This window comes from Labrus bergylta, chromosome 1 (genome assembly GCF_963930695.1).
Source record: "Labrus bergylta chromosome 1, fLabBer1.1, whole genome shotgun sequence".
NCBI classification, from domain to species: domain Eukaryota; kingdom Metazoa; phylum Chordata; class Actinopteri; order Labriformes; family Labridae; genus Labrus; species Labrus bergylta.
Genome location: NC_089195.1, coordinates 19,112,715 through 19,125,416, shown reverse-complemented (window position 1 = coordinate 19,125,416; position 12,702 = coordinate 19,112,715). Strand labels below are relative to the sequence as shown.

Genomic DNA, 12,702 nt, shown 5'->3' with positions numbered 1-12,702 from the left:
TCAACACACTCGTGGGTTAATTGGTCGATAAGCGTACGTTCAAAACAGATTTGATCGAGTAATTACGGTAGCATGTTTTATTCCCCCCCTCCCCCCCGAATAATGATTTATTTAGTTATTTTTTCGTTTTGAATGTTTCGTGCTTTTTTGAGACCTTCCCTACGCAGTTATGTCGCCTGCCTTTGCTGAACACTGGAGGGCGGGCTTTACAAAGATGTACATGAATCAAACTTGTTCGACAACAAATGTTCAATTCATTACTGGATACTTGGCCTTATTGTCTTACCATCAATCTCAAATTCTATTCGAGTTCACTTTAGTTATTTGGCTTCTACTTGCAATAACACAATTAAATCATGGTCGTGTTTTTTTGTTTTTTCATTTGTAAATATAACACATCAGAACATAGGTAAAGATCAAAGAGAACATTCACATATAAAGTGAGTTAAGTACTACTAGGCCTACTATTATTAGCTAATATTACCTGTCCTTATAATCCTCTTGCCAGCAATTACTAAGTCATGAGAAATGTAAACATATGACACACCAAACATAACCTTATTAAAAAATCTTTATTTTTTTCTGCCAGTAGAGAACATTGAAGAACAAAATCACAGTGTTTTAACTATTAAGTGCAAATGTAAAAAATAAAGTATTCGATTTGCTCTGCCCACTGGTTACATGGAATTGTAAACCATCTCAAAATCAACTGAGCAATAACAAACATGTGCAACAAAATATTCAGCAGTACCAGAAACACAATCTGCTCATTATGATGATTTCTTTTTAATCTGTTTCAGAGTCCAACAGTTAAAACCTAATGCCTCATGTATGATGAAATGAATTGAAAACATGGAACTTCTTTTATTGTTCGTTATTCTTGTTTGACACTCCCATAATGCTGCAGAACTACAACCCTCAACATTTAAGCGTAAGTGCTTACATTTTAAGACCTCTCTGTGGCACCAATATTAAAGTCAAAGCCAGAGCTGAACTGAAGAGTTGAATAATGCATTTTAAAGTTAAATCGACTTAGTTCAACCTGATACTCATAAAGCAACAGTTGTTCATTTAATTGGTTATGGATCACATATAGTTTAGAACGACCAACAAAGAAGTCAGACAAAAAATAATCTGTTTTTTTCCACCTTCAAAGTCTGTGTATGTATAAAAGATCTCACAGCCATCTTAGTGAGTGCAACACAGCTATCAGAAACTCCTTATGAGGCCAGTCTTCACTACCACTAGTTCTTAAATATGACTTCTTATTTGCATATCTGCCCATAGGACCATTTAGGCAATGGGGGTTGTTAATGCACTGTGTACACAGAGATAGATGTCACAGCATTTAACCTTCCAATAAAAACACAGACATCTCACCGTTCATCTTGTTTGTTATGTTTCTCCCACAAAAAACTCAATGGCTCTCTTGTTCCATCTGCCAACTGACCAGCAGAGACGCAAGAAAGGAAGCGAGGGATCTTCCTTCCCAGGAGCAAATAAGCCAGAGTCCTGTGAGTTTACTGCCATAAATAAACACTCATCCTCTTCAACATCGGGAAATTCTGGCTGTTTTATTTGCAGCAAACTGTGCAGCATTGATTGGCACTGATGACATGCAGTTTGTTACAGTGCCTGTGTTTCTGGGTGCATTAGCTGCTGCACCACCAGGTCTATGTTGATGATGGGGCTGAAGTAGAGAGCCCAGTAGAATAGGCAGTTGCACACAAACTGAGGGAGAAAAGGCCACAGGAGGGCAAAGGCAAACCCCTGAGATAACATCTTCCACAAGTGGTTCCACATGTTGCGCGGCAGAGTCCTGAGGAAAATGGAAAATACAAGTTGGAGTGTGTGGCTTCTTCACCATTGGGAATTATACGAAATGTAACTTAACATGCAGCCTAACAATTCAATGCAGTTTTTAGGTAGTGTTATAGTTTTGGAACTGCAAAAAATGTATCCATGTTGATAGGTGTCCCCAACATTTGTACCTGATCCTGGCTCTGGTCCAGAGTCTCCACAGTGCGCAGCCTTCCAGCACAGACAGCAGCATCGTGTTGACAATAATGAAGCGAGACGTCCAGTAGTGGACGGCCAGCCAGTCCCACGCAAACTCTGCTATCAGCTGGTACGGAAGCAGGATGTACTTCACAAGGAACTCCGCCCACTGTCGCCAACTTGGCTCCAACTACAAACACAGGAACATCGTAGAAAACAAGAGATAACAGCTGAAATACACTATCAAACAATTAAAACAGACAAAATATTACAGTGAGAGTGATTTTTCTAAATGAATATGCAACTTCATTAGACTCTAAGTTAAGTTATTTAATTATACAGATTCGGCCAAATACTATATTCATTAATTTTGTGACAGTGTGTGTCAAGAGACGATGAGGGAAGATGGCCCCAATATATGAAATCCTTCCAAGATACCGTTCTGATGAACAAAATATTTAATATTAATGATTAAGCTGGAAGTTTAACCTGTGAGTGAAAGAAGCTTCCTTCCACTGACTGCTCGATGTGTGTGATGGCCGGGCAGCAGGTGTGCAGGAAGGGCAGGAAGGTTTCCGAGTAGTCAAATAAATACAGGTAGAAGAGCGTGAGACGAGGGGAGCGCTTCAGTGCATACAGCATGAACAGAGATTTCCCTGCATTAGCAGCCTGGCAGAAAGTGAGAGAAAATGAAGCATACAGTCAATAGGTTGTAAAAAGAAACATTACACATTTATTGGAGACACATTTTTCAGAACTTTCAGTATGGGGTATTTTCCTTAATGATTGGACCGTGACACAACACCAAAAACAAAAGATTGTAAAGCTTCTGAGTCATACAGTACAGCAGATTTGACTGTTTACCTTGTATTCCCAGAGGTTCTGCGGCGGTTTAACCCCTAGGGTTTTAACTCTGTCCAGTTCAGCCAAAACAGCACGTCGGTGAGCCAGATTTTCAATGCTGTACGGAGGTTTTATCAGCTCTTCTTCCCCAAGCATCAACAGCAACCTTATACAGAGAAATAATGATCATAAGCATAATGATCGACAACATGAGCTGCTGTGTTCAGCTCTTTTTCTTCAAGTCACCATGAAACAGAACTTTAAAGAGTATGCAACTGCCCACCCCATTTCCAACTTAAATGGGATAAAACCAATCAGAAGACAGAAGGCGGGACATAACATTGGGGTGAATGTGATTGGAGTGTTAGCGTCGACAAAGCCTTTAAAATGAGTGAACGTCCCCTTAGTACAGGATGAGTCTTCAGACATTTAAATTGTTTCCAAGTAAGAGAAAATACAGTTATTTTGATTTATCATACTCAGATAATAGTTGATTGAAACATATTTGGCCGATATATGAAAATCTATTTCATAGGGACTTTAAGGCGGGCATGGCTCCACCTCACTTGAGAACTATGTCCTACAGTGGAAGGATGACAATCAGATGAATATTATAAGATGTGGCTTGCAGGTTATTATGTGTCCACATCAAACAAAAGAAGGACAATGAAAGACAAAGGAATCACTTTAAAATAGGATCCTATGTAATATATCTACCTCCCATTGACGTTCTCCTGTTGGAAAGCTTCTCTGTATAGCTGAGCCCAGGGCCCCAGGTTCTCTAGCCAGGAGACAACCTCCTCCGACGTCCAGCGCGACACGGGTTTACTGATCAAAGGGTCATGCTGCTCAACCACACCACTGCTCCAGTGATACACCAGCACTACCACCTGGAAACAAGGTTATCAAAATGTTCAACACTTCAATACTTTTCAATACCTTGCATTTTACAATATTTGTTATTTTAATGATTGTTCGTATTGAAAAGTACTGAAGCTTTAAAAAAAAAAAATCACAGATATTCAGTCATAGAACCGAAGGCTGCCCGAAAGACAGAGAGAGGACTGACTAAATTGTACAAATTACATTGCCAATGTATACAATGTGTACAATTTAGACATGGTGCAGGAGTTTGCTTCCAATTTTTAGGAATTCGAAACAAGAAATTATCCATTATTGGATGCCTAGGATTCCATTGTAGTTACAGGTATCGATATCATTCGATTTTTACCAGGATTGTATCCAATTTTAGAATTCTGTTATGGTGCTCACTACTCACAAAGCAGCAGTTCAAAGCTCTGATTTAGCCTACAATAGTCTAACAAAGCCAAGCCTATCAACACACTCCAATTAAGCCCTGCTAGACCTTGACCAAAGTCACGTTGAACCCATCATGATTTGGTGAAACTAAGTCCAGGATACAGAGACCTGGGAAACAGTATCAGTCAATCAATAATTTGAACCATGTATGAATCACTTTAAAAAAAAAAAAAAGATCTGTTGTGCTGTCATGAGCAATCATGTGCAGGGACTATGTTCATCATAGACCAAGCTCTTTGCTTTACATTTGCCAACCTCATTCTTTTCATTTATCAATGTAATAAGAACATGTTCTGCACTAGAGACAGAACAAATATTACAAAAATAAAAGCAAAGCTCTGCAAATCCATCCAGCACCATAATAGCTTGACAGTTGAAATGCACAAACCATGAGCATTCCTTAGTGATTTTCATATTGCTGTTAAACTTGTAACATGTGCATTGCAATGATAAAGTAAGCACAAGATCTTTCACAGCATGATGACAGATTTGACAAAACTATATACATTTCAGTTTGCAGGAAAAGAACACAAAATGAAACATCAAAATAAACTTGATGCTTTTGTACACAGATCAAGCCCCCTATTCCAAAAATACTTGCTGTACACACACACACACACACAGCCACGTGGCAGACAAACACTGTCGTTGCTCCCAAGTGCCACATGGACAAAATAAACATGGTATGTCTACATGATAGGAAGAACAAACTACTTCATCACTACTGAGCTAACCTCTAAATATTACATAACAATGGTGTATTTTTTGAACAACACGTCTAATTCTTTTCAAACCCAAACAGAACTTACAATGCAAGTGCTATATTAACTTAACATCCTAAAAAGGAATAAGTGTAAAATGGTTCTTACGAAAAGGCACATTAAGTATTGGTAATAATATCAAGTAAAACAGTTGAATCAACAGAATAAACACTTGTTTGAGAGACATACTGCAATACAACACTGATCAGTGACACTGATTGGGGTCAGACTTTTTCTAACTAAGAATGTACCAACTGGATTCTAATAGTGGGAATCGTGATTAGGAATCGTTGGATGTCCCTTCACATCGCACACAATGGCACGCTGGCTGTCCACAATGCATCTGTTATATATTTAATTCTTTAATTTAAGTTTCCCCTTACAAACAGTATGACATCTGGTGCTGTCGTATTGAAGATGGACAAACGGAGGTGTGGTGCTTTGTATTGACGAGCTATTGACTCAAATCACAACACTCAGAGGCTCGTCAATAAACGGCTCAGGGTGAGCTGGAAAAAGCTTTTCTCAGGGCGCGTGTCACACTGGCCATCCGTACCCTGCCCAAGCACGCTTCAACCCTAAAGTCCAGTTTGTTTGGCCAGTGTGACCGGCCGCTCACTTCCTTGGCTTTGGCACACTTCGGAGAGGTGTGCTTCGGCACGGTACACTCCATGCAAGAGCACAAGCACGCAGGTACACAACGCTGACAGCCTTCATTATGGAGAAATCCAGCGCTGCATGGCTGTATCTGACTAAAATGACTCAATATAAGCCACAAGTAGCCGCTTTGCGGCCACGGACTCGCCCCCGGACTCAGCCGCGCATCTATTTTATTTTTTTAATTTATTTATGGCTGTGTCTGATAAAAATGGCTTAAAATAAGTCGCAAAGTCAGTAAAGTAGCTGTCATGCTCTTTGTGTTGTTGTGTGATGTGCAGACGCGGACTCGACTGAGCGTCCCTTTTTTTCTCTCTCTCCGCCTGTCTGTCAACTGAGCACGCTTCATAATAACATAAAGCATGCATGTGTTGTATAACGACGTTATGTACAAGAGGTAATCGTGCTATGGCACGGTTAGTATGACCGCGGGACGGGCCAGCCAGCGTGGGAATGGCACAGAGGGGGCCAATTGTGCTTGAGTACGGCACGGTACGGATGGCCAGTTTGACCGCGCCCTCAGGTGTTGTTGACACAAGCCAGAGCTCAACATTTCAATCACTGACCACTATCTCCACTTTATAAAACAAGCTCTGTTAAGTTAGAAAAGAAAGTGCCCGTGCATTGTAGAGCCCCCCCCCGTCCTTGTTCCTTTTCCGTCTACGTGAGCAACAGAGAGGAACATAGAAACGTGGCGTTAGGGCTATAACAGTGCGCCAAATTTGCTTTCTGCTGCGTCGTGCAGCGTCGTGCTGCATCGCTCACGGGCAGTTAGAACGCTCCAGTAATAAACAATAGAATCAAGCCTATTCTATCGCTGACGCTCCCGTGTGTCGCCTGCTGCAAAAACTATGAGATAGTGTAAAAGCTGCTGTTGCTATGGTAGCATTGATTGGAAGGTGACAAAGATAGCTACATATAATAGCATCCGTTTCAAAGCCAGCTACCATATGAATTCAAATACAACAAACCAATATAGAAACATGCAGTCTGAGTTTTTCACTGCAGTGATATACTTACAGCTACACATGTGAGAGCACTTAGGACTCCAGAAAAGAAGAAGCCTGCTCCTTTGTGCTGGTTTTTCCTCGATCTGCCCAAGTTGTCACCATACCTAAAAACATGCAGAATGAAAGTCAGCTCATTTGCTTCAAAGCACAATCGTATCACGTAAAAGTAAACAGATAAGACTTTGGGAGTTTTAAGTTTTGTGACTTCAGAGAGAGCTGCGGGAGACATCCTTTTTTGCCTTAAGTGATGTCACTTAAGTCAGCTTTAGTTGTGGCTGTAGGCTACAAGTTTGAAAAAACAAAACAACTACCATGATGTTACAAAAAGGAAGCTCATCTGAGCTCTGTTACAATGACAAACACAAATAGGTAAAGAGAAAGAGAAGCAATCACAAGCACAACATATTCAAATCTCAGCAGCTGGTTGAGTTTTATTTGGGTAATTTAGGTATAAATTATGCCAAGGAGACACACTGTTAAAAATCTTAAAACCAAAGCTGCTTTTGTTAAAGGTTGTGGTGTCCTACCTCTGGAAGGCCAGTAAGCTCCGGGAGATTTTAGGGTTGGTCTGGATTTCTGATCTCCTCCGCTGAACAACCTCACTGAACAGCTTGTCTGTTGCATCTCTAGAAAATTGAAAGGGCATAAAGTTAGCAATTTCAGTAGGTGTGAGTGAAATTTACAATAATAAAACAACAAGAAGTTGGTAAAAGTTTTGTTATACATTTTGAGCTTTGTTCTATTGGAAAACATTACTGGAAAGTGTGGTTATGCTTGCTGTTGGGGCGGCAGTAGCTCAGTCTGTAGGGACTTGGGTTGGGAACTGGAGGATCACATGTTCAAGTCCTGGTGTGGATCATATCTGGGAATTAATCTGGTTGCTGGCAGCTGCCAGTTCACCTCCTGAGCCCCCTCACTCTGAAGTCTCTCCATTATTGTATTTCAGCCTATGCGTGTGTCCCCGCAAGATTACTAAATATATCTACTTCTTCTTTATTTGGATTTGTACATTAAGATTGCAATCTTGGGTCGCTGGTGGCGCAGTGGTTAGTGAGCGCGCCCCATGTATGGAGGCTGTAGTCTCAAGCGGGCGACCCGGGTTCACATCCCACCTGTGGCCTCTTTCCCGCATGTCGTTCCCCACTCTCTCTCCCTGATTTTATCCACTGTCCTATCTCTCCATTAAAGGCATAAAAAGCCCAAAAATAAATCTTAAATTTAAAAAAAAAAAAGATTGCAATCTTATCAATTTTTAAGCTGCTGTATTTATGCAGAATTCTACTTTTGCTGTTTGTTCAGACAAATTGCTTACAAATTTCTTAAAAAATTAAAATAAATACATTATTATATTATTCAAAGTAAGACATTGTACTGGTACTAAAACCAACTCACAGGTATAGTATTAGCACAAGTGTCACAAAGTTCTACCCTCATGAATGTGAATATAAAGCACACATGTCACACACAGTTCTTTACTTAAGATGTTGTATGTAGGCCTCTGTTTTCTACGGCACATGTTAGAAATACGAAAACTGTGGTCAGAAAATCAAACATTCATTCTTCATACAGTCAGGCTGTGAAAAGCATACCTCAGCAGTATGTTGACTTTAGGAAAGCCTTCCCATTTCTCTCGACACTCTGGGCACTCATTCTTGTGAGATGACTCCCACCACAGGGCCAGACAGTGGCGGCAAAAGTTGTGGCCACAGGTCAAGGTGGTTGGGTTCACTAAGATGTCGTAGCAACAGTGACAGGAGAATTCATGTTCTGAAATGTTGGTGGTGGAGGGGTTGGACTGAGGAACTTCAGAAAAGTCAGGGGTGTCTTCCATTGAGCCTCCCAGACCCTCATCTAATAAATCCCAGTCCATCTGGTCTAACATATCCAAGTCTGAAAAGAGGAGATTAAGGGTTACAAAAGAAGAACTAAATGGTTTCAGTAATACATGTAAAATAGGTTGCTTGATACGGACTGAATGAATGAATGACAGTGTTTCCCCTAGGTTTACAGCGTTGGGGGGGTGGGGACAAGCCGACATGCCGACACGACGACACAAGCACTTGAAGGAATCTTGGTGTTCATGTGTTACCTTTAATGACAGATGTCCTTTTCGGAAAGGTGTCCTTAAATGACTTCTTTTCCTGATTTCCGACTCTATCCACTATCCTATCCCTACAATAAAGGCACAAAAAGAAAAACAAATCTTAAAACTCAATTGAGGTGGAAGTATAGACAAAGGATTAATGCAAGCAGCAACCCAAAAGAGACAATATCAGGTAGTTATTGTTTGTATGACCTTTTACCAACATTTTTTGATATTCATTTTGGGGCATTATGTTTAAGGTTGCCAAAATAAAAAGTGCAATTACATTTCAGAGGACAATACTTACAGCTAAATTGTGTGAACGAAAGAAAAAAATAATAATAATGAGGTACTATAGTGCTAAAGAAATATTCTGGATAACATTTCTTATTTTCCAGATAGAACAAAACAGGCTTGTTTTACCCAAACGATGTTTACCAAAGCCCAAGGTGATAATCTTAAATGTCTTGTATTGTCTGACCAACAACTCATATCCAGTTGCCAATGTTAGATCACCAAAAAAGCAGAACATCTTTACATTAGAGGCGCTATAATCAGGAAGTTGTTTGTATTTTTGCATGGGAAAAGGCTGAAACAAATGAGTGGTTCAATATTCATTCGGTTACTATTTTTCTGTCTATAGCAGCACTGAATGCTAATTGACAAATGATTCACAGTCCTCCAACCAAACCCACATTGTGTAAGCACTTGGTAAGAGCAGCAACATTCTTTTTAGAGGCAAAAAACCTTGAGCAGAACCGGACTATCTACCAGACAGGTCAAAAAAAGAAGAAAGATAGAGGAAGAGAGATATGGATTTAAGGAGACGGACAGGACATTCTACATAACAACTGATATTCTCATAGGAAAATGTATATTAAAACACAGATACAGTAGATAAGATGTGTAACAGCAATACCAATTGAAATGTATTTTAATAGATTATAGGAATATCTAACATAAGCTTAATGAACTGGTAGTCTTCTAATTGATTTATGGGTTAGCACTTGTGCTGTTAAATTGCATATTGACTTAACAGTCTGAACTGCTTAAGCCCACAAAGAAAAAAATAACCTGGGCCATTTAAATGCATACTTTGAAAAGAGTCCCCAGTTGTAAAGTTACAGATAGGTCTTTTAAGGTGCACTTCCACCTACATTTGGTGTTTCTGGTGTATTTCTTTCGGTTTGACTGATCTGGCAGCTCGAGCAAATTTGAATAGTTTCCATTTGTGGCGTTATAGAAAACCAAAAGCTTTCGTGTAGGAAAGACCTCTAAAAACCTAAAAACTGAACAGCAACCACTTCAAATTGTTCAAGCACACACGTAAAGAATGCACAACTTCTGGTAATGGGTACAAAGCTCAGCTTAAAAACACAAACATGTATGGCCTTTATACGCGTTATTTCATACCAGTAAGTAAATTAATGAGAAAAAAAGATCTGTGATGGTAAAGAGTAGGCTTTAATAATAATAATAATGTCACATGTTCATAACTTTTTTGTTTGTTTGTTTGTTTTTAACGTGTTCTGCATACAAGGTGTCAATGTCATGATAAAACAAGGCCAAATAAATAGATAAGACATAAGAGAACTGCAGCTAGCTGGAGTAGCTAGTGGTTAGCAATAAGCTATTTCGGCAACAACAACATTTCTTGCTTTGACAAGAATGGACGTTTAAGAAAGGTAAAAACATCTAAAAATACTTTTTAATGCAGAGACTGTCGTGGTAGGTACAAGCAAGGACAGAAAGCTAACATTAAGTGTTGAGTTCACGTTTCCTTTAGTGAGATAGCTGCCATTCAACGTAATTCATAAAGTCGGAGTTACCTCAGGAGTGGCCTTTAACAGGTGAGCGGCTGGAGGAAGACATGACTACCTGGTTCAAATGTGTGTAAATACCTATGTTTAAAGTAGTTAGACCCGAATAATACCGTCCATGGAGCTACAAAAAGAAACATTTTCGGTCGCCATGGCTCCGAGCTGCTGCTGCTGCTGCTGCTTCAACTGTGGAAAACCCCACGCTCACGTCTACCCACCCACTCTACGTCGTCATGCATTCGGGTGCTGTCGGAAAAAGTCGGAGAAATGTAATATGAGTCGGGAAAATGTACTAAGAGGCGCACTCAAGTCGGAATAATTTACTTTAGAGAAAGCTTGCTGACCAGTGTGCCGAATTAACAGAAATCACGTCATATTAACTGGAAACAAACCGGGTCAAAAAAAAAGAATGTGACGTTTGATTGTTTAAAAACTATAATTTAAGCACGTAGGCCCATTTCAAATTATGTTTCTATGCCTTATCGATTGAGACTTCGCATTAGGTTGTAACTTGCTAGTTTCTGTGAGCGTAAAGTAACCTTATGGTTTCATAGTTCTGCAAAATGAAACGTGTTTAAATTGCGGCCTTGTTGTTTCCACATTTTGAATTCGAGCTCGTGAACACAACGCGGTCGGAAGACGTCTTGGGAGTGTCGATCATCCGTAGGCCTACAGCAGAGTGGTGGATCAGTACGTGAAAGTGACCTACCTGATAACACTTGCTCACCTAGGCTGGAGTTAAAGGGAGGCGATAAACTTAGTCCATAGTCGTCCTCGGAAATGTTGTAAAACCAATTGATTTCAGCTGATGTGGCTTTTAAAAGCTGCTCCAGTGCAAAGTTCAGATCTGATCCTGTCACTCAGATTCTGGCCTGAAGTCTCAGGTTTTCCCTTCAACGTTGATAACAAAACAGTAACCTATTAACTTACACGTTGGCTGTGCATGTATGCTCAGCGGCGACCAATCTGTATTTTAAGAAAGCTGCCAAAATGTCAAAACTCTGAGGGAGTCCTCGAAGAAATAATGATGATAACATCTTGTGCTTTTTGAAAAAACATATTAAGTCAAAATCATTTTGAAAGTATGAGTAAACCATCAGTTAAACCCTGGCAAACTCCATCACATAATAGCAGAGGTGTAAAGTAACGAATTACATTTACTCGCGTTACTGTAATTGAGTAGTTTTTTGCTGTACTTACTACTTTTTAAGTCGTTAGCTGTACTTTCACTTTTACTGAAGTAGGATTTCTGTTAAGTATTGTAATTCGCTACATTTTAAATCACATCCGTTACTGAGTAAAAAAAAATAGGCCTGCTATGAATGATGTTCCTTCATCACACTGGAGCGACGACAGACAGAGAGAGAGAGAGAGAGAGACAGAGAGAGAGAGAGAGAGAGCAGAGAGAGAGACAGAGAGAGAGAGAGACAGAGAGAGAGAGAGAGAGAGACAGAGAGAGAGAGAGAGACAGAGAGAGAGACAGAGAGAGAGAGACAGAGAGAGAGACACAGAGAGAGAGACAGAGAGAGAGAGACAGAGAGAGAGAGACAGAGAGAGAGACACAGAGAGAGAGACAGAGAGAGAGAGACAGAGAGAGAGACACAGAGAGAGAGACAGAGAGAGAGAGACAGAGAGAGAGAGACAGAGAGAGAGACACAGAGAGAGAGAGACAGAGAGAGAGAGACAGAGAGAGAGAGACAGAGAGAGAGAGACAGAGAGAGAGACAGAGAGAGAGAGACAGAGAGAGAGACACAGAGAGAGAGAGACAGAGAGAGAGACACAGAGAGAGAGACAGAGAGAGAGAGAGAGAGACAGAGACAGAGAGAGAGAGGCAGAGAGAGAGAGACACATCTCAGATGTGTGAAAATAAATATTTAGAAGCTTTAGTAGCTAATAGGTAAACAAACAGTGACTAAGACATCTAATATTTAATCTCATAAAGGCTCATTTTAAAACAATAAATGGATTATCTTTCACCTCAGATTTAGTTGCAGCTAAGTCAGCCTTTGAGGCTGTCTTTGAGACTAACCAGCCTCAGAATAATAAAACTAAAAACACTGAAATACTCTTTACACTGTTTATGATTGAGACAAAGATCCTTTTTAGTATTTTCTTAAATAGTTTAAAGGCTTAATATGTGATTTTTCACACTTAAATAGAAATCAAGTATATCCTCTGAAAATAACTCTGTGAGTCATGACTGTCTACAA

At 40.0% G+C, this 12,702-nt stretch overlaps 1 protein-coding gene across 3 annotated transcripts; it reads right to left on the bottom strand.

Moving 5' to 3' along the window:
• Positions 1-556: 556 nt before the first annotated feature.
• On the bottom strand, positions 557-11,320 carry LOC109991916 (bifunctional apoptosis regulator). 3 transcript variants are annotated; one of them, XM_065955784.1, is made up of 10 exons: positions 11,220-11,320; positions 8,679-8,761; positions 8,179-8,479; positions 7,117-7,215; positions 6,600-6,693; positions 3,559-3,731; positions 2,863-3,007; positions 2,488-2,667; positions 1,992-2,188; positions 557-1,819 (listed from the first exon to the last, which is right to left on the bottom strand). In XM_065955784.1, exons 3-10 carry the CDS (start codon positions 8,469-8,471, stop codon positions 1,627-1,629), a joined length of 1,374 nt encoding a protein of 457 aa, XP_065811856.1. In that variant the 5' UTR covers positions 8,472-8,479; positions 8,679-8,761; positions 11,220-11,320; the 3' UTR covers positions 557-1,626. The 3 variants fall into 3 exon arrangements, with proteins under 3 accessions (XP_065811856.1, XP_020500010.1, XP_020500020.1); XM_020644354.3 differs by lacking the exon at positions 11,220-11,320 and adding an exon at positions 10,574-10,737; XM_020644364.3 differs by lacking the exon at positions 11,220-11,320 and adding an exon at positions 10,502-10,695.
• Between the last annotated feature and the right edge of the window lie 1,382 nt (positions 11,321-12,702).